Source organism: Miniopterus schreibersii (assembly GCF_964146895.1).
Source record: "Miniopterus schreibersii genome assembly, chromosome: 3".
NCBI lineage: Eukaryota > Metazoa > Chordata > Mammalia > Chiroptera > Miniopteridae > Miniopterus > Miniopterus schreibersii.
The window spans coordinates 52,584,885-52,612,447 of NC_138103.1; the positions used below are offsets into that span (position 1 = coordinate 52,584,885).

A 27,563-nucleotide genomic window follows, 5' to 3' on the forward strand; every position below is an offset into this window, starting at 1 on the left:
AGTCACAGGACAATTAATAAAGCTGTTGTGACTCTTTAGTGAAAGAAGATTTATAAATAAATGGTAAATCCCATTTATCCACATACACAAAAACAAGTGCAAGGCTACATACATACTTCTCCTGATAGACTGGCCAAGGTGATTTTTGTTTTATTTAAAATGTGAAAAGGTGCAGTGGTGTCGAGCATTGCCTGTTTCCCCTGGACTGACAAACTCCTTTGCCCTTTTCCATCTCTGCAGCTTCACTGGTACCTTCTATTTATTCTTCAGTCGGGAGGGAAAGCAGAACCTGGGCTTGTTCTCCACCATCCCTTAGCTGCAAAGGCAGCAAATTTCCCGAGTGGCACAGGGGACCATCGGGGGCACGCCCACTGCACACACAGACTGATCCCCCGTGTCTGGAAGGGGAAGCTCGTGGGCTGCCCTCAGGAAGCTGAATCTCACTGCAGAGGCCTGATGTGAGCATAGCTGATAAATAGCAGATTAGGATCGAAACAAGAGCTCAAGCCAACCCCCATGAAAATTTTATAAAGTGATAAGTCATTATGTGTGAGATCAACCAGTCCAGAAGAGCATGAAACTAAGCCAATCAACCGCTTTCTTAAAAACTGCCACTAAAATTCAGCAAAGGGGGAGAGAGAAAACAACCAACATCTGATGAAGAAAATAGTTACCTGTGTTATGAAATAGGTGTGTGGGGGGGTGAGTAGGGACAGAACATGTGGCCCCTAAGAAGCTCTGTAACAACCTTGCAACAGCAAACACACAAGCCCATATTATTAGAAATGCCATGGTTGCAACTGAACTGTGAGATGCAGAAGCAAGCAGAATAATAAACTCAACCTGGGAGAGCTCAATACAGCTCCCATCTTTGCCAGACCAATGGACTAGTGCACATGGGTGCGTAAGGGGAGTATCGGTCTTCCTGAGTTGTTAATGAAGCTTAGTTGGATACCCTCTTAAGAAATGGCACATTATGAAGAAGACGGCTGACATTTGTTCTACTGTCCACGCATCGGTCCCTGTTCAAGTGGCTGTGCTTCAACCTCAAGGTTCACAGTGGGGTCTCCCCCGCGACACTTGTTCTAAACAATCTGTACATTCAAAATAAAGAAATGGCGCTCTGATTTTTAGACATTTAGATATCTGTATCTAAAAGTTGCAAATTTTTCCTCATAGGAAACAACTGTTCTTCCTTTTCCTATCTATACGAAGGTTTTCTAAGTTTTCTAATTTCTGCTGTTGTAACATACCATGCATTAGACAGGAAAAATTAGGTAGCTTAGATATTCGATTTCTTTCACTGCAGGGAGGGCTAGGTGGCCAGTTAGGAATATCTTAGCGTCATATCTGGTACACTAAAGGGATATTAGTGGACTAATACTATTTGGTGTTGGAAATATGGAATTCAGTGTGCATTAAAATACAGAAGAAAAATACCGCAGCCGATTTACCTTGACCTCTTCCAGCCTGTAGTCAGGAGGAATTGTTTCCTCTTCTTCACCGAGCTTTTCACGGTCCTCTTCTTTGGCTTTCTCCTAGACAGAGAGGATACCACCTCCATTGTTAGTCAATGCAGCTTTTCTCCATAGAGTGGACGCCTGAACGACTGAAGCTGTGGTGACTGTAGCCACCGCTGGGTTAGCATGTACCTATGACCACAGGTGTCGAGTACCTACAGCACCTTAATCTCTAACACTGTATCCAGGTTAGCGGGCTCACACCCCACCACTAGGCCTGTGGGGCTACAAGGAAGTCCTGAGCAGCAGCAGGCAACTGCCACGTCTCTCCCGAGTCCTCAGCAACAGGAACGCAGGTGGCCAAGGTGAGGCCCAGGACTCGGACACGTGCATGCTGTCCCCCCACGGCTGTGCTCACACCTGATGCTCGCTCGGGTGGAGCTTATGAAGCAGGGGATACACAGTAACAGAGAAAGCCAGCTGGTCATGTGTAATGGGAAATATTTTTAAAATTGACTAACTTATTTGGGAACTGAGGGCAATCAATGATAGTTACTTTCTAGAAGTATCTGAGCTGCCATTACCTTGACTTTATCATCCACAGGCTTTCCATCCTCTGGGTCTGCTTCCCGTTTCCCCAGGCTACCGGCCAAGGCTTCCACAGCGTCATCGGGCACCATGCCCTTCTAAAAATACACAAGTGGATGCACTAAATAGGTGGTTAATGCCTCCTTTTAAAGAGACTACATCAAACAATTCAGAAGGGCATGTCCTTATTTCAGGCCTAGATGAGAAGCCCATGTTGTGTTTTAATAATTTGAATTATCAACTGAATTAGAATCTGTGTTTAAAAAAATCTAAAATGTTAAAAATTCGAGATTCCTTATATTAAGCATGAAGTGTGTGCAACTGACATTGACACTGAGAAACTTACAAGGTCTAACCCAGCGTTTCGGTTTGGACATAAGGCAGGCAATGGAGTGGGTGTGCCACGGAGAAGCTGATAGCCAGGAAAGAAGAAAGGAGTAATTTTCTGTGATTGTTCTTGAGGTGGCAAAGGAAAGACTTCCAGAAAAGCCCAGCAGAGGACATTCTCCTCAACGTTCTGTGAAACAGCCTGGCCCGCCCCGGAGACGGGGCCCCGCCGAGCCTCCGCGGCCCAGGAGCCCGCTCCCCAGCTGGCTGGTACTGGGCAGGGGAGTCACGCTGACTCGGGGAGCCTGTGACTGACGGCCTGAGTGGAACGACGACAGCCACAGTCCAGCTGTTCGAGTGAAATGTGCTCCCCTTGTGATGCAGCGGGCGCTGGCCACGCTAGCATTTAAAAAGAACCTGGATGAACTCAGGGCGTAAATGGCATAAAGGGAAAACAAAGAAGAAACTAACTATGTTTGGGCTAAAAGACAGGACTAGACCTGGCTTCTTCCAAACCACAGGTCATGATCCATACATTAGTGGCTCATAAAATCAATTCATAGTTCATGGCCACGACTTTTTTTTTTTTAAATGAAAGACTAGAACAGAAAGAAACATATAACAAGGATAAGTACCACTTACTAAACTGTTGCTTCTATTGTGTAGGTACTAGGTTGTGATATTAATGCATTCCCTACTGTTGGTCTCGGTCAAAAATGTGAAAGCCCCCGAATTAAACAGTCTCAAAGTTTCTTCTTACCATAAAAGTCTATGACCTCATATTGTGCATATATATATATATATATATATATATATATATATATATATATATTGGGACTTTAGAGTAAAAGTCTCTTTCTGTTTTATAACTTGGCATCATCCCAAGTAAGTTGTTTCTCTGCTAGGCTGCCCTGCAAAAGGAAATCTCACCACAGAGGAAAGGGAGCCTGAGTGGAAAGCGATTTATCACCATCTAGTGGTTGGACACAGCATACACTTTATTCCAAGAGCAACAAAAATTCCAGATGCATCTAATTTGTTTGGGATTATATCTAAATCGTAAGAGTTGCAGCGGTCCCAAATCTTATCCGAGCAACCCAAATTGCTATCTGATCCCAAACACCTGCTCACACTCTGCTTCTGTCTTCTCCCCCTCTCGGCTGTAGCACCTTTGGAAAGAAACCACTGCTTCCCAAGCCTGTGCCCTTTGGCTTCATAAGTGACTTCCAAAAAAGATGAGATACTGCCATTTGTGACAACATGTCTGGATACCATCCTAAGTGAAATCAATCAGACAGAAAAAGCCAAGAACCATATGATTTCACTTGTATGTGGGATATAAAACGAAAACAAATGAACAAACAAGAAAAACAAAAACTCGTAGACACAGACAACAGTGTGGCGGTTACCAGAGGGAACAGGGGTTGGAGTAGTAAAGGGTAAAGGGGGTCAAATATATGGTGACAGAAGATTTGACTGAGGGTGGTAAACACAGTGCAATATACAGATGATGTATCATAGAACTGTGCACTTGAAACCCATATAATTTTATTAACCAACATCACCCCAATACATTTAATGAGGGGAAATAAGTGAAACAGAGAAGCTAAGAGAAGCAGCAGCAATCTCAAGAACGAAGGAATCTGGAAACAGGACGAAGGACTAAAACTTCTATTTCTATAGTATTTCACGTCCAGTTCAGAACTAGAACTCTGGTCTCTGAGTTTTCTTAATGAACTTTCTTTTTAAACAAATAAGAACCACACGGGGCACACATTCGCCTCCTGCCTCTGGTCTGTTACCTTTTGCTCACTAAGCCTCAAGCCTTTCTTGAGTCCTCTGACCTTTATCACACTCTGTATTCACTACTCCCTCTGGTTCTTCAGGATGTCACAATCCCAGAAATGCCAACGAACCTTAGTGACTGTTCTCTTGGCAACCGTGGTAACCAGAGATGGTGCAGCACAGGCCCAGGAAAGGAGGTCAGAGAACGGAAAAAACAAGAGCTCTGTTTTTCTCTGTCCACTAAATATCCAGTGCTTGACTCTACAATCAGGGTGAAGTTGGAGAAGCACCTGAGCCCTCTAAGGCGCTGGCAGCCACACCTTGCATGAGAAGTAGATGACACATGCTTAGGTCACAAGAGGTCTGTCGCCCCAGAATGCTGGCTATTATCTCCGTGATTTCCATCACTGCCTCTGTTCCTGCTTCCTTTGCCAATCTTCTAACAGGTTCTTGCCTTTCTCCTGGTCTTTGCCACTGTGGGCCTGTGACCTGGCTCCCACACGTAAAACTTTCTGGAGATGACCCTGAAACTTCAAAAAAGGGGATCAAGTCCTGCATAAAGCAGGAGGGAGAGACCCTGGACTTTGAGGGGATTTGCAGTTGGCACCAGAGACTTCCCTGGCAGAAAGCAGCCTCTGTAGGGCACCCAGGACACTTGTCCTACACCTTCTCCAAGGCCCCCTTTTCTCAGACAACTGAATGCACATATCCCAAATATGCCAAGTGCCTCACACCTCTTGGCCTGTCCTTGGCTCACTGGTCTCCCCACGAAAACAGCGCTGCTCCCACTTCTCAGGGTCATCCTGCCCATCACCCACAAGCCTTTCCTAATTCTCCCTGGAGGGTAAGGTACCCACAGTTCCTCTGCCCTTTTCCATATAAGTGATCAAGTTGCGCTGTAAGCCTGAGACCTAACCCATATCCACACTAGACTCGAAGGTAGCTTAGGGCAGGAGCCATCTTTTCATTTCAGCTGAGGCTCTAAAAGGTTAAGCAACTGTTCAAAGTGAAGTTAGAGGTTCATTTCCCTCATCTATAACAGAGAGATGGTCAGATTTTATTGTGTCCCTGTGAAAATTTAATGAGAAGATATTGTAAAGCATCCAGAACAAGGTAGGTAGGTATTCAGAGTACAGAGCCACCAAGTCCGTAGTGATGAGACATATTCCACTGACATTACTCTCTAAGTCAGATTCTGTCAGCTAATGAATTCGAAAGGAAAAGATTCAACTAGTTAAATACCATACTTCATCCAAAAGACAGAAAGTGAGAGAGAGCCAAGAAATGAAGACGGGAGAGGAACTGAGTCCATCTATTCTCCCTTCAGGTGGGAACCGGGTGGGTGCAGACTCTTCCAAGAGTCAGGAACAGGGAGCATCGGGCTGTTTGTCGGACTCCAAATGGGCTTGAAAAATGCAGGAAAGTGAAAAAGGATGATTGTTCACAATAGCTGAGGAATTAGAAAGAATTTCAGAAGGTGAAAGGAAAACACAGCTTGTAGTAATTTAACTAAAAATTTAAATATAGCCTGAATTTCTGGAACACCCTGCAGCCCCCAAATAGTAGCTACCACAGCTACAGGAGACTTTATTGTGTCAGAATAAAATAACATGTTGGTGCAGAGAGCAGACAGTGCAGGGCAGGAAGAACATGCCTTTCCCGAGATACCTCTGTGCCCAGAGGATCACTCACCATGGCAGTGGGCTTGGGTGGCGCAGACTGCACGCTGCACGTGGAGGCCCGAGGCACGTCCTCTCCCACAGGAGCCGGGGTGGCGGCCTGGGCTTCCTGCGGGAACAGCAGGCACAATGAAGGTTGAGAAATATCTGCTCAGTAACACTGACCAACGAAGAGTCAGCAATACGCTCTGCTACGCTATGCACTGTGAGCGTGGTTCTCTCGGACCTAAGCTTGCTGAATAGTAAATCAAGGCACGTTAAAACTCCTCGGCTACCACTATTTCAACTTAGTTTTATCTCTTTCCTTAGGTAGGTTACTTAACCTCTCAGACTCAGTTTCCACATTTGAAAAATGACAATAATAGTACCTATGTCTCAAGGATTGACAGGGGGCTTTAATGAGATAAAACGTGAAGTGTTTGCACAGGACCTGGAAACAATAAACTCAATAAATTTTAGCAACTAGTATTATTTATTTCTTATTTCTTCTTATTTATTTCTCATATTATATATAATGCTGTGTAATATTTTACATAAATACATCATTTTTATATATTTAAGAGCACTTTGTACATTTTAAATAGCGATGTACAAATGCAAAGTAGTAATACTATCCCAGGAGTTCTCAAAGTGTGGTCCCGGAGCAGCAGCTTCAGCATTTCTGGAGAACTTGTTAGATATGCAAAGTCCTGGGACCCCCACGCCAATGCACTAAATCAGAAACTCTGGGGCAGAGCCCAGCAATCTGTTTTAACAAACCTTCAGGTGATCCTCATGCATGCTAAAGTTTGAGAATCACTGTACTATCTTATTTTATCACAAGGTAAAGTTTCAAATAAACTGTTTTTAATCCAGGCATTTATGGAAATCTACCCTACATACAAGGTGTTTACAGATGATTATTAATAGGATATGATTTCTTCTTTCAAAAAACTTGCCATTTAAAACTATGTATAAATGTAAGATGTAAAGAAGAAACAAAAACTAAAAACTTGTTTGCAACAAATGCCCTAACAGGGATAGATAAAGAAAAATTACAGCCCCCCTGGCATGATATATTCTGCTCAACTTAGAGTTGGAAGGGTGGTCAGGTTTGCGGAGGAAAAAGCAGGAGACAAAGGCCATATTTTAGCACAGCCTTAAAGGGATGACTAAGATTTGAGTCGATGTAGAATTAGGAGGGAAGTTATTCCAGCAGAAGGAACCATGTGAGAAAAGCCATGGAGACAGTGTCATAGCTTAGTGACTGGGGACATACCATGGTAGAAAAGGTAGCTGAGGCCAGAACACATTAGTAGAAAGTTTTCTTTTGTAGGAAATGGGAAGCTCCCGAGGATTGGAGCAGGGGAACAACGTAACTACACGCATGCTTGAGAAAGAGTAATTCTGGTGGACATGTGGGACGGGCGGGAAGGAGACTGAAGACAGCGCCCACTGCCGTCTTGAAGTGAGTGGTGACGAGTTTAACTAGGTCAGTTTCAGAGGCAGGAATAGAAAGGAAAGCATGGGTGTGAACACTTTCCTGAAGGAATAATTACAGGACTTACATTGCAGGAAAGTCAGGGTCAGCTGGGGGAAAGAAAGCACATTCGGAAAAAAAGCTGAGCAAAAGCTGCATGTAGAAAATGAGAACATAGGGGCCTTTCCATCAACCATTTCATGCGAAAATATTTTGGGTCTCACATTTTTAATACTATAGAAAAACATTTTTTAACCCTTTGCGGTCATTTGTCTACTCTCAGCCACCAAAGCTTTTTTACCGTTCCGGTCGTATGTCTGCTCTCAGCCACCACAGCAAGGAACCGTACGAATCTTAACTCTATTCATTCATGTATCACTTCATAATTTCTCTTGTTTATCCTTCATAATCTTGCATGTTATGTATCACTGTTCTTTCAATGGAAATTAATTCCGACCAGTACGACACCCATGTCCAAATTTAATACGACCGCAAAGGGTTAAAAAACAAGGAAAACTAGAGACTTATTTTTAGAAACATACTTCTGTTTTTTCAGTTGGCTTGGATTGTTTTTCTTTACATTTAGCCTGGTTGAAACCTTCTGAAAGCTCATCAATGAGTTCTGATTCACTCAGGAGCTGTAATAAAAGAGACATTGTATATTATGAAGTGACTATTTTCAACTTTGTTAAAAAAAGTTTTCACAGGGAATTTTTTCTGGTTAACACATATTAGGCCATGGTATTTTAGGATCTAAAACCAAAAGCTAATTTATACTGGGCATTTCACTTATCAATGTAAGATAAATCTTATGCAACAAACAAGGAATATTAAATACTTCAGAACCACAAATATGTTAATGGTTGATTTAAAGTCTTTCTGACAGTAGCTGGAATTCAGAAGCTGGGCTCCAGTGTTGGTCCAGCCTAAACCTGGCGTCCTGGCCTTGCTATTTTCCAGCTCTGTGACCTTATGCTATTGATATAATCCTTCTGCATCTCAATTTCCTCACATGTAAAATGGGAATAATAATAGCACCTTCCTCATTCAGTAAGGACTCAAAAAGACAGTACAGGAAAGGCATCTAGTGCAGCGTCAGGAACATAGTAAGGGATCAGTAAATGTTGCTTAGTATTATCACGAAAGGTAACTATGCTGGTTGATACCAGCCTAAGTAATGGCAGTGTAGAATCAGAGTATTTGCTGCTGTGGTTAGACTCAAACTCTAAGTGTTAACAATCTGATTTAAGGCCCTCCTGACATTAGCACTGAATTTTCAGTGAATGTCACCTAGAAATTTATAATGTGTTAATCCATGAAGAAAATAATTAAAATATGTAAAAAGGAGTTACAGATCTGAGCCAAGTGTTGCTATCAGAAGTTCCCTCTTCTTGTCCTGTCTTGTCATAATCATCTCAATTTATACTTCAACAGTTCTATTGTTTTATAAGTGTCAGGAAAAAACTTATTTCCCAACCTTGGGTTTTTCTTCAGGCTCTGGCAATAGTGGTTTTCCATCTTTATCCTGTAAATGAAATTGAAAATTCATTGAAAAAGAAATAGAAAATTTTGCTTTCATGTGCCATTAAATTTGTCTTGGAGAATTCTAGGATATTAGAGAAGAGCTTTTTTCCCCTTATATTTGAGTGAATTTCTATTTCAGATTTATCTTTTATAAAGTATCAGAATAAAGAGTTGAAATGTGAAAATCAAGAGACCAAATATCAAATATAATGCACATTTACTTTTCTTTAAAAGTTGTTTTAAAAAAATCCCACCTATTCAATAGGAAAACAGATTTTAAAATATCCTTGGCAAGAAAGATGCAGCTACATTAATGAAAGATTTTTTTTTTTAAAGCCTTAATTCTCCAACCCAGGGTGAAGAGGTAGATATTATTCCTAAAATACTGTTTTAGTTTTTTTGAATATGAGGTTTCACAATTTAGAATATTTATAAAAATAAAAAACTTTCCATCTATGAACATATATGATAATCACAGCTATTTCCCATCATATGTTTATGTGTATTGCTTCAAAGATAAATTATAGCTGTAATTATAGGAGTTAGTCCACCATCCTCACCTCAAACCAAAACCAACAAAACTGTAACTGAGGACACTGATAAATGGCTGTGCATTTCTGTCTACCAGTGAGATCTATGTTGCTTTTATACATACAGCAGTTAGAGAAAAAAATTATCCCCAAATTGTTCCTTCTGCTTTAAGGTCAAGGATCTATGTCAAGCATTGTTAATAGTAGAAACGCTTGAATTTGTGGAAATTTTAATAACCATGTGATGACGACTCAGGAAACCATCCCTTAAGGGGTCCAACTCTAGAGAGCAGAGAAGAAAGGGTCCAGGGTTTTCAGCGTTAGTATATAAACCAGAACAGTCCTTAGGCATATGGGGACAGACACCCAAAGCAGATGGGAAGGCAGAGGCATGCGCCGTGGCTAACAACGTACCGTGGCTGGTTTTAGTCTATACTCGGAGGGGACTGTTTCGTCATCTTCGCCACACTTCTCTCGTTTCTCTTCTTTAGCTTTTGCCTGACAAAAGTGGAGAAAAAATAAAACATTTGGACAATACATATAAAATAAGATGGGCGTTGTAGAGAAGAGCAAATCTGATATAAGTGTCTGTGTTTTGTAAACTACAAAGCAGGGACCATGGTGAGTGGCTTCGGGGAAGGCAGCAAGTGGGGTGACTGAGAAAAAACAACAGCCAGGAATCCTGGGGAGGTGCCCCGGCCCTGCTCTCAGGCACTGTGTGACCTTGGGAAGCCGCTTAGTCTTTCTTTGGCTCAGTTTCTTCAGCTATAAAATGGGCTACTAATAATCCTTAACGAGCTACTGACTTGTAAGGGATCACCAGAGAAAAGTAAATAAAATATCCTCTGAGATAGTTAAGCACAGTGCAGAAGTTAGTTGCAATTATTTTAACAGCCTTCATCTTTCTCACTCAGTGAGGCAGTTATCTACAGGGGAGAAAACCAATCCTCATGAGTGTTAACCGCAGTTCAGAAATGGGAGAAGATGCCCATCACAGATCCTGGATGATCCATGGACAACTGGCTTTATCTCTTTTACAAGGACTCCCTTCAATACACCAGGATGTCACTGGATTAACGAACCATGAACAACCAACTCCATTAAAAATAAAAGTGTACGCTAGTTCTAAAATAGATCTCTGGCTTCCAGGATATAACATTTACATTTTAAACAACTGGTGAGCAATGTGAAGTTCCATCATATGTAACAATCTGTACCTATATCAAGGCATAGATTTAAATCCCAAATCAAGGAGCTCCTGGGCGAAAGGGCGGGCAGGTGTCACTTAGCAAATTCCAGCCCAACCCACTGCTCCCACCTCCATCTCAGCCTAAGACTGCAGCTCTCCACTGAATGATTAGTTAATTGATACATTTAAAAATATTTATTAAGCACTTTAATGAGCCAGGAACTCTTCTAGCTTTAGAATTACAGTTTTATTGTTTTGTAGAGTAACACTTCTCATTAAGGAATGAATTTTTTTTTAACATTTCCAGTTATATCCTACTGAAGACATGGAGGAAGCCCTGTTATGGAGTGGTTCTCCTCAATTCATAGATTTGTGGGGTCTCCGCCTATAAAGCAGCCTTCATGAGAGGCACGGTCCCGTGTGATAAGACTGTCCCCTCCACTCAGGCCTGCCCACACCGGGAGTCGCATGCACAGCTCGATCCTTTCTATTTCTTTGATCTTCATATTCTTTAAATGCCTGCACTGAAGGCATTGGAGGTAAACGTCTCCTGAATTGAAACAGCGCCAGACTAGGTGATTACACGTAGAAATGGGGGAGGTGACTAGTGAGGTATCGTTATAAATATTATTTTGTTACAATACGTTATAAAAATGACAAGTAGGCATGGACCCCTTCTCTGAAGCACTATGTAAGTTTTCCTCAGAGAGCTCTTCAGCATGGAATGTGCCAGATATGACCTTCCTGAGCCTTATCACATCAGACTCTCCAGGAAGTAATGAATTCACCATCAGATAGCAAAAAGTCTGCTTAATGTTATTTTATTTAACTTTTTTTTTTTTTTTACATCTACTTAACTGATTTTAGTCACTCTAAGACTCTTTTTGTCCTGGGATTTATGTTTATACCTTCCCTCCCCTAACTACTGTCTCATTCAATCACCCAGAATGATCTGTAAAAGGCCTGAGGCTAACGTGCAATGGTCTCCCTGCCACGCAGCCCTCGGGAGGTGGAACCGCAGCTCAACCTGCTCTGACACCAGCCCCTGGGGTCCTGCCAGGACCACTCTTTCCTTAGACGGGCTTCTGCCTGGCGGCTCTCATCATGTCCTTCCTTCCCAATACATTACTTGATCCTGGAGGACAAGGGCTGCCTCCCCCGCTCCCTTGTGTTCGCCTTCACAAAGCTTGTGCCACACTGCATCTGGCGAGCCCTCGAGGAAAGTGGAAGAGAGAAACTGGCCCATTTGAGACCACGGGGCTCCCAGGCCCCGGGAGAGTTGCTGGGAGTCGCCTTTCCCAGTGACTCAGGACAGGAAGTGACAGCGGAGCAGCAGCATTGTGACAGCGGCACCCGCCCCCCCTTCCCGAGCGGCCAGAGCGGCGCTGGGGAGGCCGGGCCGGGCTGCAGCCCACGTCCCGCCCACGGCGCCGGGGAGGCCGGGCCGGGCTGCAGCCCACGTCCCGCCCACGGCGCCGGGGAGGCCGGGCCGGGCTGCAGCCCACGTCCCGCCCACGGCGCTGGGGAGGCCGGGCCGGGCTGCACGCCCACGTCCCGCCCACGGCGCTGGGGAGGCCGGGCCGGGCTGCACGCCCACGTCCCGCCCACGGCGCCGGGGAGGCCGGGCCGGGCTGCAGCCCACGTCCCGCCCACGGCGCTGGGGAGGCCGGGCCGGGCTGCACGCCCACGTCCCGCCCACGGCGCCGGGGAGGCCGGGCCGGGCTGCAGCCCACGTCCCGCCCACGGCGCCGGGGAGGCCGGGCCGGGCTGCAGCCCACGTCCCGCCCACGGCGCCGGGGAGGCCGGGCCGGGCTGCAGCCCACGTCCCGCCCACGGCGCCGGGGAGGCCGGGCCGGGCTGCACGCCCACGTCCCGCCCACGGCGCTGGGGAGGCCGGGCCGGGCTGCAGCCCACGTCCCGCCCACGGCGCCGGGGAGGCCCGGGCTGCAGCCCACGTCCCGCCCACGGCGCCGGGGAGGCCGGGCCGGGCTGCACGCCCACGTCCCGCCCACGGCGCCGGGGAGGCCCGGGCTGCAGCCCACGTCCCGCCCACGGCGCTGGGGAGGCCGGGCCGGGCTGCACGCCCACGTCCCGCCCACGGCGCTGGGGAGGCCGGGCCGGGCTGCAGCCCACGTCCCTCCCACGGCGCCGGGGAGGCCGGGCCGGGCTGCACGCCCACGTCCCCCCACGGCGCTGGGGAGGCCGGGCCGGGCTGCACGCCCACGTCCCTCCCACGACACTACCTTGCTGGAAGTGTCCCCAGGGCAACTCTTCCTTCCTTCTTCTTTCCCCCTCGAGGACTCGTTTGAAAAACTCTTTAAAAATTGTAATTTAATACTAAAACTCTGCTCCGCCAAACACAAGCTTGCCTTGGCTTAGGCTGGTTAAGATCTTGTTAAGTGCGGCGGGATAAAAACCGCCCCGCATCACACTCTGAACACGCAGCAGCTGCAGTTACAGGATCATTGTTGCTGGATGTTATTCTAATTTGGGACAAATTTTCAACGTCTTTGCCCACAGTTATAAAAAGAAGGATCTCCCCACCCACCTATGGTCACCTCCCTCTCTCCTTACCCTTCTTAAAATATAAATTTCCATAAGAGCAGACAAACCTATTTCTCACCAAGCCACTGCCTCCGTGTTATCTTGTTTAGTCAGGTGTCATTTAAGCGTTGGCAAAGGAGATTAGTGTTCATTTTAAATATTAAAATTCTAGATGGTTTACAAGACAAAACACTCAAATAACCTTCTTGGTTGCTAACTCCCCAGCAATAAGCATCTAAATTAAGCAGAGACCCTGAAAGTAAGGCGGAATGAAAAGTAGTTCATTTAAATCTCCAATTAAAGTTGTACAGAAATTCTAAACATGCATGAGACATTTAGTTTTGTAACCTGCAGACTAGCATGCTTCACATATGAACTTCAGGGTCAGTACCTCATCCACTTCCTTAATGGTGCTGAGGTCGAGCTCGGGTTCTGACTTCCGGTGGCCCAGCGAAGCTGAAAGAGCCTCCAGTGCCTGGTCGCTCATTGTGTCCTGTTACGAAGGAAAAATTCTGTCCATTAAAAAAGAGCGTATGTCCTCAGCCTGAACAATCCATCCACTTCTTCGTGGAATATAAATGTTAAATCTAAAAGACAAGTCATAGACTGGGGAAGGACTGTAGGAAAGCAATTTTATTTGAAAACAAGCAAAAGAGAGAAATAATAAAAGAACTTACCAGTGAGTGAAATGGGAGCTAAGACACGTTTCTACAGTAACAGTGCTCCCAGGGGCACACTGCACCTCTTATTTAGCAAGCTACAAGTATAACTATAATCATAATTATGCCATTACAAAATACTCATATCAAAATAAAAGCTGCAACAAGTAAATTTTCACTATCTTGTTTTTCTTTTTCTAAAAATGACTTCTGGCAACCCTGTCCTCTAGCAAACCAGCCAACCCCAGGAAGCAGGGAACCCTGAGGTGGCCCCCCTGCCTTCTTCTCTGAAGGCACAAAGGCTGGTCCCGCTAGGAACGCCCGCTCTCAGGGGTGTGGTGCTCTTACTGCTCCTCCCTCGGCCAGATAAAAATAAACTGTCCACCTCAGGAGGGGCAGGCAGAGCAGCTCTGACAGCAACTGTTCCTGGCATTACCTGGACCATTTGCAGATGAGGCATGCTTTCTCCTGCAGCCCAGAGCTGGAGGACAACATTTTAGGATGTGAGAATTTGGCAGAGTTGACTGTGGTTAAGAGAGGTGGACAGGAGCAACGATACTTCTCTAGGGACTTCACAGGGCTCAAACTCCTTGAGGAAACCACCACGTCGAAGATTTTATGTTCCAAGATTGTAATTTCTCTGGTATCCTGCCCTCTGTGTATTGTGAGATAGTCTTAATTCACAACCAAGAAGACTGCTGAAATCTCCCACAAGCATTTGTAGGAACAAAGAAGACCTGCTTGGAGGGGATCAGTATCACCCTGACAGGCCACACAGCACCGGACGCACTGTTGGGATTGCCCAGAATCAGCTAGATCAGCCTCAGGAAGGCAGCTCCTGTCTGTGGACCATGGTTATTTTCAAGAAAGTAATTATTTATACCTTCTCCACTTTTCTTTTTTTCTCATGGGGTGGAACAGCACTTTTGATTACCCTGGCTGACTGAGCTTTTAAGACTTCTCCCGTAGGTTTCTGAAAAACAAAATAAAAAAGATTAAATTTATAGATGAAGGAAACATAATAACCAGAACTAAAAAGTTGTTGTTCTAAAGTTCAGGAGGGTTTCTAACAAGTTCCCCTAATAACATTAAAAACAATACCTCTTCCTCAGTTTTCTTTCCACCAGTGGTAGGAGAACTGCAGGTGAAGTCAGATGACAAGGCATCGATGGCATCATCGGGCCCCATGGGTTTCTAAAGAAACAGGCACCATGATGGGTAACACAAGGGGATCATTCTAGCAGAAGATCAGATTACACACCCAGCAAAGGAAGAATGTACTTGGGCAATTCCTTTACCAATACTGAGATGTGCTAATAAGATAACTCAGATGAAAGCCTGAGTCTGGAAGGGAATGTTTTGCAATATTTTTTGTTCCCTCTTCTAAATATATTACATGTTAGGATATTCCCATTCTATTTTTTATCAACATTTATTTTATCACAGAACTTTCCCGGCTCCAGTTTTCTTCCTCTCAAAAAAATTCCATATGAGACCAATAAGCACTGAGACAACTCCCAGGTCCACCCCCGGTCTCTGAACAGAGGAAAACTTCATCGCATTTAGAGGTGACTTTAAGTAACATAATACAGCATTGACAGCCCTATCCGCCAACCAAAGATATAAAAAATGTTAATTTGGATCTTAGAAGACATTTATGTAAACTCACCGGAGAGTCTGGAGAAGGCCCTGTGACCCCTTCTTTTTTCTGAAACAAATATCAATTGATAATGTTGAGAAGGCAAAATTAATCTTTACAATCAGCAAAATGTGCTGCTCAGTGACTGTCAGGGGTTGAATTATGTCCCCCCAAATTCATCTTATTGAAGCCCTAACCCTGAGTGTCTCAAACTGTGACTGTGTTGGAGACAGGACCTTTAAAGAGATAATTAAGGCTACCTGAGGACATGAGGATGAGCCCTAATCCAATATAACTAGTGTTCTTATAAAATGAGGAAATACGGGCCAGTGATACACATAGAGGGAACACGATGTGAGAGATGCAGGGAGAAGGCCGCTCTCTGCAAGCCAGGGAGAGAGGCCTGGAACAGATCTTCCCTCCAGACCCTCAGAAGGAACCAACACTGCCCACACCTAGATTCTAGTCTTCCAGCTCCCGGAACAATATATTTCTGTTTAAGCCATCCAGTCTGTGATTCTTTGTTTTGGCAGCCCTGGAAAACTAATACAGTGAGCACCATAGTAATGATCATATGCCCCATTTTATTTTCTAAATTTAAAAAATTGTAACTATATTGATGTGATAAAGATTATACTCCAAAAAGGAAACAGTAAAGTAAAAGTAAATGGTTATTTAACTTACAGCCAGAAGTTCCCTATATTTTGGAGGAATTGTGACTTCTCTTTTACCCAACTCCTCTATGTACATAGAACTCATGGGATCCTGTAATAAAATCACACATACAGGTATATTATATAATTAATTAGCCAAAGAATGTTATATGCATATTCTGAAACCAAAGTACTAGTCTACTCTTATGAAACTTTTGAAAAAAAATGTAAATCACTAAGAAGTCAATACTTTCCACAACTCTGAAATTCTAAATTTATACAAATACTTTCGTTTACTTAAGTAGCTTAACCCATATGTAGTACTAGAAAATATTCAAATCACTATATTAAATTTGATTCCTACATTAAAATACAATAGATTTTAAATGTTTTTCATTGTCTGTTGTTTCCTATTCATACAAAAGTACAGTTAATAACAATAAATATCTATATAACCCAGCACCCAACTCTATCAGATCTATAGTTACTTCTTATATAACTTCTACAAAAAAATTAGAGTGATATGTCCTGTTTAGCCTTTCCAATCCCATCCCCCTACCTTGTTAACCAGAGATAGCTATCGACGTGAACTCCACAAGTTCCCAACACTAATTTCAGTTGCTGTTGCTGAGACTGACATCATCCTGTTTCTCTCCGAACAACAGAACACTAGGTATACTTTTGTGCATTGTGACCTTATTTTGCTCTCCTACCCACGAGAAATGAATCTTTACAGATACTAAGATCACATACCGAAACTTCAGGTCCAGTGTATGTTGTGTTATCTTGCTCGGTTTCTTCAGGCACTCCTAAAGTGTCTACTAAGTCATCCAGAGCAGCATCCATGCCTGACTGGAAAGGAAAGAGCATATATTTAAACATTATTTGTTATACATACTTCACTTTTGATTTTTTCAAACTACAAAACACCAATCTGTGTAGAAAAATATCAAACACCAAAAGTCCTTTAAATATCAAAATAGATAATAATCTGGCCTCAGGGAGGGAGGACTGGATAAAAGAAGGTGAAGAGAGTAGCCAAAGAACACGTACGCATAGCCCATGGACGCAGCCAACAGTGCGGTAAGGGCCGGGGCGGGGGGATGGATGGCGGTGGGATGGATGGCGGTGGGGAATGGGGGAGGTGGGGGACATCTGAAATACTGTCAACAAGGAATGAAAGAAGGCAGCCTTCCTATTTTTGAGGTTAAGAATGACTTGTGAAGAATAATCTGAATTTCAAGGGGAAAACAACAATTTGGGGACAGACCTTTTACCATTTAACCCAGATTAAAAATGATTGTTAAATTTTTTTAATTTTTTTTTTTTTGGCACAACTACCACATTCACACGACAATGTTAGGAACTCCTCTGTTAATGTAATAGAATTTGGGGCCTGCTAGCTTTAGACTAATTCAACTGGGAATTTCAGAATGAATTCTTTAGTGAAACCTCTTGTTAAAGAAGGTATATTTTCAGGAGAGAAACTGGGATGTAAACTTCATGGGATGGGATGTAACTGGAGTTTTCAGAACAGGGGGTTATACTATAAAATGTTACAAACACACGTGGGAAAATCACACTTTCAACCCAGTTATATTAGCTTGAAACAATTCATTAAAAAGGTCCTTCATGTTACCCCCACCTCATATTGTTTGCCTTCAAGAAATCAAATCATGACAGAGATACTATGAATAAATATCTTATGCAGAAATGCACTGCTCTCTTCATACCTTCCCAGATGGTTTACCCGGTTTGGACTCAACTGGTACAGCCGATGGTAATGATTTATTTTCTTTTTTCTGGTGGGGGTTTAGAAAGAAAGAAACACACCTTCACATACATTTGTAAGGTTCAATAATATTACATATATTAATATGAATTCATTATAATACTAATAGCATTGATCATACACTGAATCTGCACGGTGCTAGACACTATGTTGTATGTGTTTACCCTTTTTCAGAATAGCATAAATAATATTAAGAAATAATAATATAAATTAGTGATGTGGAAAGCAAGGCTCAGAGAGATTGAGTAACTTTTCCTAGGTCACACAGTAAAAAGTAAAACCAAGATTTGAATCTAGAACTGCCCATCTCCTTCTTCACTATGCTTGGCTGCCTCTCCCAGAGCCCATGGCCAGTCTTTGCAAGTCCCATAAATTTTTTCTGTAAGTGTCCACTTCTAGCTGTTGCTAATTCCATCTTTGCCCCAACACAGCAAGGCCTCCACGCCCCTTGGTTTGACATCTCATCACCCACTGTTTCCTTTATTTCCCTAAAATGAATTTCCTTCCTACCACTGCTTCAGGAGCTCTCAGTGATTGCCCATAACTTTCCAATCTGATTTGACGCCTTTACTCAGGGCCTGGCTCTCACCTCCCAGGGCAGCCATGAGCTGGTCCTACTCGGGTGTTGTGCCCTGTTCTCTGCTGCCTCTGGCATCTCTCCTGCTTTGCCCCCACTGCACATTCTACACATTTCTGCCCCGTGCTGGAGGTCCTATCCCACATCATTCTCGAGGGCCAGGGGCCACATGGCTGCACAGACTTCAGGCGGGTCCCGTCTCCCGCACCTCAGAATCCTCCTGCGTGAGGCGGGAGAGTGGCCGCCCCTACCTCAGGGGTTGTGCGGATTAGATAACTGAATCTAAAAGTGTGAAAGCCAGTGTTCGCCACAGACTGAGCCCTTTGTAAGTACTTAATGTTTAAGAAAGTGTTAAATAAGTGACTGTGTGATTGTTAAGTTAAAAATACCGCAGGGGCCCTGGCCTGGTGGCTCGGTTGGCCGGAGCACCCTCCCGCACACCATAAGGGTTTGGGTTTGACCCGTCTGGGTGTGTATGGGAGGCCACCGATCTCGCACTGATGTTTCTGTCTCTCTAAAGTCAATAAACATATCCTTGGGAGATGATTAAAAAAAAATGTTGTGGCGGCCATCCCTAATTCTCCCTCTCCCCATTCTCCGCTACTCCAAGACAATATTCTAATTGTTTTGCTACATGCCTTTCTTGGCACACCTCAAACACTTGAATTCAACCTGTCCAAAATCAGACACTGCTTTGCCTGCTCAACCAACCCCTCCTGTGACCTCTGTCCACCTGCCAGCGGTAACCAAGGACCGTCCTCACGGGTGCGGGTCCTACACAGGCAGGAGCCCTCACCGTAGGGTGACCAACCTAGTTCGTTCAGACCCAAGCCCAGGGTACCTGAGGTTTAATTTCACCTTTGCCCAGTCGTTTCCTAAAACCTGCAGGATTTCCCTCTGCAATGCCCCCTCCTTTGCTCCCCACTAGCTTATTCTAGCTCAGTCTAACTTACACTGAACTAGGGCTTACCAGGCCTGCGGGAAGAGCCCCGGCCCACCTCCCCTTCCTGCAATCCAAGCTATCCTTCCACGCCTCACTCACACTGGGCTTGCTCAGAGTCCTTTTGGATTCCCGCAGTCTGGCAGAATGCCTCCTCACCAAACAGCTCCCTGTCTTATCTGCCTTGAACCGCAGCTGAGGTATAGTGCCTTCTTCCCACCCCTAGATGGCCAGCCTGCAGCTCGGGTGTCCAGGAGAGACAGACACAGTGCTTTAAGCATGCTATGCACTAAAAAAAGTAAAAATAAAAATAAATAAAAAGGCAGATCTGATCAATCCCATTTATGGGAGACAAATCAGAGGCAAAGAAAAGTGAAGTGATTTGCCACAATTTCCTGCTCAAGTCAGCGCAAGCCAGAATTCCATATAAGCCTCTCCTAATTTTATTGTTCAGTTTTCACTGACAACCCTAATTTATATCTCACATAAAATTGCAAATTTTGATCACATTTTAAAATCTATTCTAACATCTAATCCTCTGTCTTAAATCCACCCATTGTTCAAACTGTTTCATAAACACAAGAGAGTAATGTGTACCCCTGGGGTGGGGTGGGGATAGGGGAGGGAGTCTCAAATGGTCTGCTGCAAGAAAATATTCTTTAAACTAAAGTTGGGTATTTTAATTTAAAAATTTATATAAAGTTTACCATTACTCCATAAGATACCTGTATTAGTTTAACAAAAACAATGTGCATTTTCTCCCAAAATCTGAGAAAAATCTGATGTTTCAGGCAGATGTCCCGTAATTTATCCTGTGACTTTCCTTACCATCCAGCCTGCAGCAGGATACCTTTTCCATTTTGAGAAGCAGGAAAATACATAATACATACTCCTCCTTTCTATTTTCATTTCCACCTTCTCATATTGCTTCACTTAGTTACTTGTAGCTTCCAGAGAAATAAGTACTAGCTTCTAAGGGAGACGGCTCCACACTGATGATTCACTCTGCACTGGACGGGTAGAAACGTCGACTACTTCTCAGCTTACATTTCCAGGCTAGAATCTTAACTGGCTCATCAAAGGATCCAAGGAAGACTTGCCCATAATTGACCAGAAGGGCATACGCGCTCTCTTCTGAGGGGGTTTGTGATGTCTCCTTGAAAACCTCCTGTATCAATTCATGTAGATGTCATGACTATTCATGATTTATTAGCAGCAAATTTGTTGAAAGCTGAGAGTAATGCTTATTCAAATGCTCATGGCAATTTTATAAGCTTTATCTCAAACCTGTACATCTTGAAGGCAGGATCTGAGTCAACTTACCTGTCAATTTCCTCAATACTGATACCAAGCCTTTACATGGCAGGTGAGCAATAAATATTTATTGAATATATGGATTTTAAAATCAGTTTCGATATCCTGCTCACTCTATACCTATTAGCTGTGTGATCCTCTTCACAAATTTTTATATATGAAGAGTGTTCAGTTTTATTTGAGTGTGGCCGCAACGGAACCCTAGGTGGTTAATGAGAACCAGGCACAGAGCCCAGGTAGAGTGGGACTCCGGTGAGTATGTGTTTCTCATGAGAGACTGATAAGCCTCAGGCCCACGTCCACTCCCCGTCTGCTTACATTGCTCACCTTGTCGTCTGACTTGTCAGATGCCACAGCTACACGGGCAACGACGCTCTCTCCACCAGCAGAAACTGTATCCTGAGATTTAGTCTAAGGGCAGGGATAAAAGATCAACAGGCCTAAGTCTCTCTGAATGACTATTTTCAGGATTATGCATTTCAAATGCCACTGAGCCAGTTTACCCTTGTGGACATCTTGTATGGGAACGGTCACTAGCTTCCACTGAGCACAACCACATGAGGCTGGGCTTGAGCTTACAGAGTCCACGCAGGTAACACAAATAGTGGAGCAGGCCAGGAAGGGACTGTGGTAAATCAGAGCACATATATCACGTGCAAAAGTCTAGCCAGTTCTTCCCATGTGAGCCCACTGTTGCCAGATATTCTGATTTTTCAAGAGAAGCTAGACATTTTGATTTTATGTGAAATATTCTGACTTTAATTGTTGGTAGCTAAATAAAAAGAATTTAAGCCAAACAAAATACATGTGGACAAAACACACATGAGCTGCGTTTAACTGGTGGGCCATAGATTACAATCTCTGATATAAAGTACATTGCTAAGCAGGCTTAGTTTTCATCTTCCAAGAGGTATCAGTGGAAAAGTTCCTCTCAGGTTTTGTTTGTTCTAATAGTTGGCCTCCAGTAGCTCTAGAAACATGGAAACTCTTTATGATTTTTCACTTTTAGAACAAGACTCTAAACACTCTTTCAGACGCCCATGTAAATAGCAGATCAGGCAGGGCATCTGTGTTCCCACAGCCCATGAGGAGAGGGCTCCAGGGGGCAGCCTCCGTCCCAGGCTTCCTGTCTGGGAGGCACCAGAGCCTGCAGCCCTGCCATCAAAACTGGGGGCTGCTGGGCGGTAGGAGAAGGCTGGATGGAACATCCCCTGGACCCGTCTGGTGCTCTTCTCGGCCTTTCAGAGGGCCAGGTTTCCACAGGGCTATTGCAAAATCGGCAAGGTGATAGCACCAAATTATTACAATGCAAGATATGCTCGGCATAGCTCTGCACATTCACCTCCCCATGTCAGTGGACATAGAGGACCTGTATCTTACTCCCTAGTTGATGTTAGTGCTTTCCTAGCTATTAACCTGATTTATTTACCTTCGGTTTTGTTGGTTTCTCTGACGTTGGCTGCTCGCTTGACCTGGAAACTGCTTTTTCTTTATGAGCATGCTTGCTTCCTGTATCTGATGCATGTTTGGGTAGGCTTTTCGGCTGAAAACACACAACACTGTTAACGAGATGGCAAATACAGATACTTTTCTCAACTGAGTAGAAATTGTTCAAAGCAGCTGCATTTTATGTAGTTTTGATTTGTGCAAATTTAACTTAGTGTGATATCAATGTGATAACATTTCACCTTAGGTACAAAATTTAAAGTAATGAAAATCCTTCCCCCTAAATTCAGCAGGAATCATGAGTAAATTGCAAATCCTTCTGTTGCCACATGGTGGCACCATTTTAGCCAAAAAACAAATAGGGGCCATCCTCATAGGACTTGCATCTATAGTAATTTACATTTTTAAAATTTTCAATTACAGTTGGTATTCAATATTATTTTATATGAGTTTTAGGTATACAGCATAGAGGTTAGACAAATAATTTAAAAAGTGATCCTTCCAGGGACTTAAGTCTTGAATGATGAGAATTTAGTATTTTATCCCTCACACACACAAAAAGCTTCACCTTGTGATATCAAGTCCTAATGATGATCACTTACCTCTGTGTGTTCCTTTGGCTTTACTTCTTGGCTTTTTTTCTCATGAACCACAGATGGCTGTCAATTTCAAAAGATAAAATCTCAATTATATTTGGAATTCACTGTTTTTCTATTTCTAAAAAGGCTCAAGAACAAAATTCCCAATTAGACCATTCTGCCCTTTTTGAGAATGACCCAGTTGGAGAAGCAGACGTGCTGCCCGGTCAATGGCAATCCTACCAACAGTCTGATAATGATAATTATCAGAAGGATAAAGAAAAATTTAGTTTTTCACTGAGAATAATTTTTCAAATAAGTATGTATCTCTAAGTTACTCGCTGTTTTCCATAATTCATGCAGCTTTTTTGGTGATTGCAGGTCTATCCACAGAGATGTCAAGTGATCACTGTGACCACTGAATTTGTTGAAAGGGGATCTTACTCTAGAAATTATTATTTTTTTAATCTCCTTTCACAAGAGATAAAGAGAACTGCATATTCTTCAGTTGAATTATTTACATAGTCTTTTCTGTGTTACAAGTAAAGAAGAAACTAGAAACCCAATTCTCTTGAGATGGGCCAATAACCAAAAGCATTTAAATAAAAGACAACCTCCACCTGGCCACTGACTTCTCCCTCTAGAGCAGACTATGGAGTTACCATCCTCAGGGGCCTCCAAGATGCCTTACACCAAATCAGACAAGCTTCAGCTCTCACCTAGATGACCTCATCCTTGCCTGAACTTAAAGTACTTTAGCCAGAAATATCTCTGTGCTTTCCCTCAGGAAACTTTGTGGTTTTAGCTGAGGATTTGCTTAAGCATGCTTGAAAGAAATAAAGAGTAGCACCCAATTGAAGAAAAACATTTGCCCTGGCTGCAGACACCCTGGGGTCCATCTCTATGGACACAGATTGGCTTTCAATCTAGACAACCTTGAGTCAAGAAAGCTAGGGAAGTTGTTACTAAGGGAAAGTAAGATCTGTTTGCTGAGTAACTAATTCTACCAACCAAGATAAGACTGTCAAGATTAAGCCAGACTCTCATCTTTAAGTTATCTAGGTGCTGGATTCATCAGACACAGTAATTCTGGATAGCTCATCATTTAAGTAATTGGATACTCATTACCCTTTGCCCTCTGTCCTTTGCTCCTGTTGCTTATTTTTAAATAATATAAAAAAATATGGATTTGAACAAAATTCCTTCTGAAATATATTGCTTTTATTTATAAAACAGTATACATTAATTTTAACAATATATAAATTTATTGTTATGATTATTTTACATATATTCTATAAAATCATGTTCAAATTAATTAAATTAGCTGACAGAAATCCTTTTACTATTCAGCACCACCAATGGAAGAATGGGTTATTCATTATTATTGCAAAGAATCCAAATTACTCATAGTTGACTTAGCTCACTTACCTTAGTTGATTGTGACTTCTTTTCAGGTTCTGTTTTTACAGACTAAATTCAGAAAAATAAAGGAAAAAAAAGGAAGGAAGAAAAAATGAACATCAATTACAAAGTTTATCATAGATTTTCTTCAACTCAGGAAGCTAAAAAGATGATTTTGATATGTTTATAAATATAAACATTATGAGTTAAGATTATCATAGTTTGCTTGGAATTGTAACTCTTTAGATAAACACTAAGCATACTGATTGACAGTCTGCTCTTACTATTAGGTACCAATTTACATCTTACTTTTTCCTATGTGTATCAAAGATATATAAACATATACTACTATGAACATTGCAGCTAATACATAAGCAAAATAAAATTAAAACCCTCATCCTTCAAAGCCACACTAACATGATCAGTCTGTATGAGTGAAATATTCATCAGAGGTATCAGCTGACAGTGTGAAAATGGAATGGTGACAGAATCAAGGGTACAGAGAGCAGTGAAATTTATTTTTAGTGCCAGAATGTGGGCAATGGGTGATTAAGCCAGAAAGTCTGTGATGGGTCAGAGAGTTACAGAAGATTGTGAACTACAATTAGCACGTGCCAAGCAGCTAAAGTGTCCTCATACAATGAACCACATCACCTGTTTTTTGTGTCTTTTCTTGTTAGGAGGATGAGGTCCTTCCATCTCTTTGCTGACTGGAATGGCCTAATGTAAGAGCACAGCCCCAAGTGTGGTTTTATTTATCCGACAGTCAAATAAGTACCATGTATAAACAGGGCTAAAATGTTGATATCAAAACCCATTCTAGTCATGCCTTGCATTTGCTCTTTGCAGATGGATATAACTCCAAGAGGGGGTAGGCGCTTAAATTATAAAGACTCAAGCAAGTATTTCAGTTTGGATTTACTCTTTTTGGCGATAGGAAATCTGTAAGTTTTCCATTAATAAAATTAACTTCAGGTCCCTTTCCTTCCCCCTCCTGCTCTGTGTAAAGGCTGCTTGAACAATATTTTTTTCCACCTATATTTCTAATGTTTGGTCATGATCAAAGGAATAGTCACAGATGTTGTCAAGTTTTCTGAAATTTTGACAACATAAATCTGAGAGCAATTTTGTAAATAGTGCGCAGATTTGTATTGCACAATAAAATCTAGAGATCTTATCTAAAGTTCTAGGAATACTTCTGAAGAGCAGGCTGTGATCTATGATCTTCAGTGGAGTATTCTACAGAGTTGTACCCAACCAAAGTTAACCTGTGTCAAAAAAGACAATTCCTTAACAACACGCATGCATTCTCAATACAGGCAAGATATGGGAACAGGAATAAAACATGATTCAACATTTTATGAACTTTTCAAAGTAAAAGATTAAAAATTAGGCCTCATGCTTCCTGTCATTTCTTTCCCTTTTATCTGTTTGGTGGTATTAGCCAAAGTTTTATTTTTTATTCTATTATCTGAAAAGGGTAAAGCCAAATATCCTCTTAATTTATCATGTCTTGTGCTTTAGTAATGAAGATACATATGTCCCTCACATAATGGACCCTTGTTCTGCTGAAAACTTACAGTTTTGGGAAGGAAACAAAGTTTATGATCAAAGAAATACTTTAAAGAAATTTTAAATTCTGGATCCTCTCAAACTGGATATTTGTCAGTGAGTTTCCATATGTGCTATTATGCTTTTCTGAGATTATGCAAATATAACTTTTATAATAATTAACAAGGAAAATAAGTCAGCTGGTATTACAATGGTTTGAATCTATTAATGGGTTCTAATTTGGCAGTCAAGATTCTGCATGGAACTCTACAATATAATTAAGAATGTACACTCACAGATGCGAGCAGCTTATAATGAAATGTACATTTTAATCAGTAATCACTAATACGTTTCCTAAATTTATTTTTGGCAGTGGTGGTAGAAAGAAATAATGATGGCAATAACTCATGCTTACTGATCACCTCTTAGTACCAGGGACTGTTCTAAACATCACATGTGCCAATTCACTCCCAATAACAGTCCTGTGAGATAGGTATTATTATTATCATCATCATCATCATGTGAGAAGTTGAGGCACACAGAAGTTAAATAACTCCCTGAAACAGCCCTGGTGTTCTCAGGCAGCACTGTCTCTGGAGTACCCGCCAGCTCCGACTGGCACGGGGAGAAGATGTGCCAGCCTGAACTTCCTAGGACACACACTGTCCAACACCCTTATCTGTTTGTTTCCTGACGCAGTCTTCTGAGGTAGGTACTATAATCATTCTCCCCCAAACTGTACAGATGAGGAAACCAAAGCAGAGGAGTTTTCCAACATCAGAGCTGATGTGGAACCAGGATTCCACACCATCTGGCTCCAGTGTCCACACTACATATCCCCTTAACTATCTCATCTGGATGATTTGATTAGAAATAATCTGATGCCGTCTCATACACAGCAGTGTGACTACCAATTCTAATGTCCCAGGAGGGAGAGAGAGAAACTTAAATCTACACGTATCGCTTCCCGTCAGAGCTCGACTGACTTTCATCTGAAAGGTGTAGAACATGACAAGGGTTTGGTATAGGTATTAACTTGAATTAAAATCTTTTCTCTAAAAGTTCAAAATATTTGAAGAAACACGCCCATCAAGGTCACAAAAATATCTAAGAGGAGGTGAGTAAAAATGTTATGAGCCAAACATCAGGAGTACAGGAAGGTGATTAATGAAAACAGTGACCGAAATCCACCAACGAAAGAGAATTGAGGCCAAAAATGGTCCTGAGTCGGCCACTGGTGGTACTTCATCAAGTGCATCTCATTTTTGTGTCTCTCTGTCTTAGCTCTCCTCCTCTCCTCTCCCCACTCCCTTCCTCCAGCTCTGTAGCCTCCAGGAATTTCATGTTTAATGCTTAGCGATGGCTAAGAGTTTGCTGACACTTGCCTTGGAAAACAGGGCATGCTGGAAATAAAGCATTGGGTCCTCCAGCTAGGAGTCAGGGGGATGGATTAGAATCAGGCAATGGATCAGGTGCAAACCAGTATAATACAAAGGAAATCCTGCATTTCCGGCTCTCCTTTCTACCTACTTTGTTACGTTTCCATGCACTCTAAGGTCAATGAGAATTGTTTTTTGGTAGATGTTTCTACTATAGTTTTAAGATTATTTTAAGACTGAGATCAGATTTTTTTTAAGATTATGCTTGGTATAAATAAGTAGTGACAGCTAATAGATTAATTATGAATCTGATTATGTATACATGTATTTTGAAAATAAGAAATTAATGTAAATGTAAAATATTAAATAATTTCAGATAAAAATAAATTTAAAAATTAAAATGAATGCTAAAATACATTTATAAGAGCTTAGATTCAGGCAGTGTGTTTCAAGATATTTGCGATGTTCTTTAAAAACAGTTCAAGATGAGGCCATAGGATCCCTCAATAGGGCTAAATTACGGTGCAGTATTAAATTATGGTTTAGGAT

General features: G+C 42.5%; 1 protein-coding gene across 11 annotated transcripts in view; it reads right to left on the bottom strand.

The window, feature by feature from the left end:
- The window catches only part of CAST (calpastatin), a 101,058-nt gene that overhangs the window by 20,420 nt on the left and 53,075 nt on the right, over nucleotides 1–27,563 (bottom strand). For 6 of the 11 annotated variants that reach the window (XM_081131574.1, XM_081131577.1, XM_081131582.1 and 3 more), the window contains 18 exons: nucleotides 24,739–24,804; nucleotides 24,112–24,153; nucleotides 22,708–22,764; nucleotides 22,089–22,202; nucleotides 20,987–21,070; nucleotides 17,770–17,838; nucleotides 16,790–16,888; nucleotides 16,068–16,148; nucleotides 15,414–15,452; nucleotides 14,846–14,938; nucleotides 14,628–14,717; nucleotides 13,477–13,578; nucleotides 9,767–9,850; nucleotides 8,776–8,823; nucleotides 7,841–7,936; nucleotides 5,853–5,948; nucleotides 2,045–2,146; nucleotides 1,455–1,538 (listed from right to left, as the gene is read on the bottom strand). In XM_081131574.1, the coding sequence (XP_080987700.1) occupies nucleotides 1,455–1,538; nucleotides 2,045–2,146; nucleotides 5,853–5,948; nucleotides 7,841–7,936; nucleotides 8,776–8,823; nucleotides 9,767–9,850; nucleotides 13,477–13,578; nucleotides 14,628–14,717; nucleotides 14,846–14,938; nucleotides 15,414–15,452; nucleotides 16,068–16,148; nucleotides 16,790–16,888; nucleotides 17,770–17,838; nucleotides 20,987–21,070; nucleotides 22,089–22,202; nucleotides 22,708–22,764; nucleotides 24,112–24,153; nucleotides 24,739–24,804 (1,446 nt within the window). The remainder of the gene's footprint in view (nucleotides 1–1,454; nucleotides 1,539–2,044; nucleotides 2,147–5,852; nucleotides 5,949–7,840; nucleotides 7,937–8,775; nucleotides 8,824–9,766; nucleotides 9,851–13,476; nucleotides 13,579–14,627; nucleotides 14,718–14,845; nucleotides 14,939–15,413; nucleotides 15,453–16,067; nucleotides 16,149–16,789; nucleotides 16,889–17,769; nucleotides 17,839–20,986; nucleotides 21,071–22,088; nucleotides 22,203–22,707; nucleotides 22,765–24,111; nucleotides 24,154–24,738; nucleotides 24,805–27,563) is intronic. The other 5 variants (XM_081131580.1, XM_081131581.1, XM_081131584.1 and 2 more) reach the window with 1 other exon arrangement.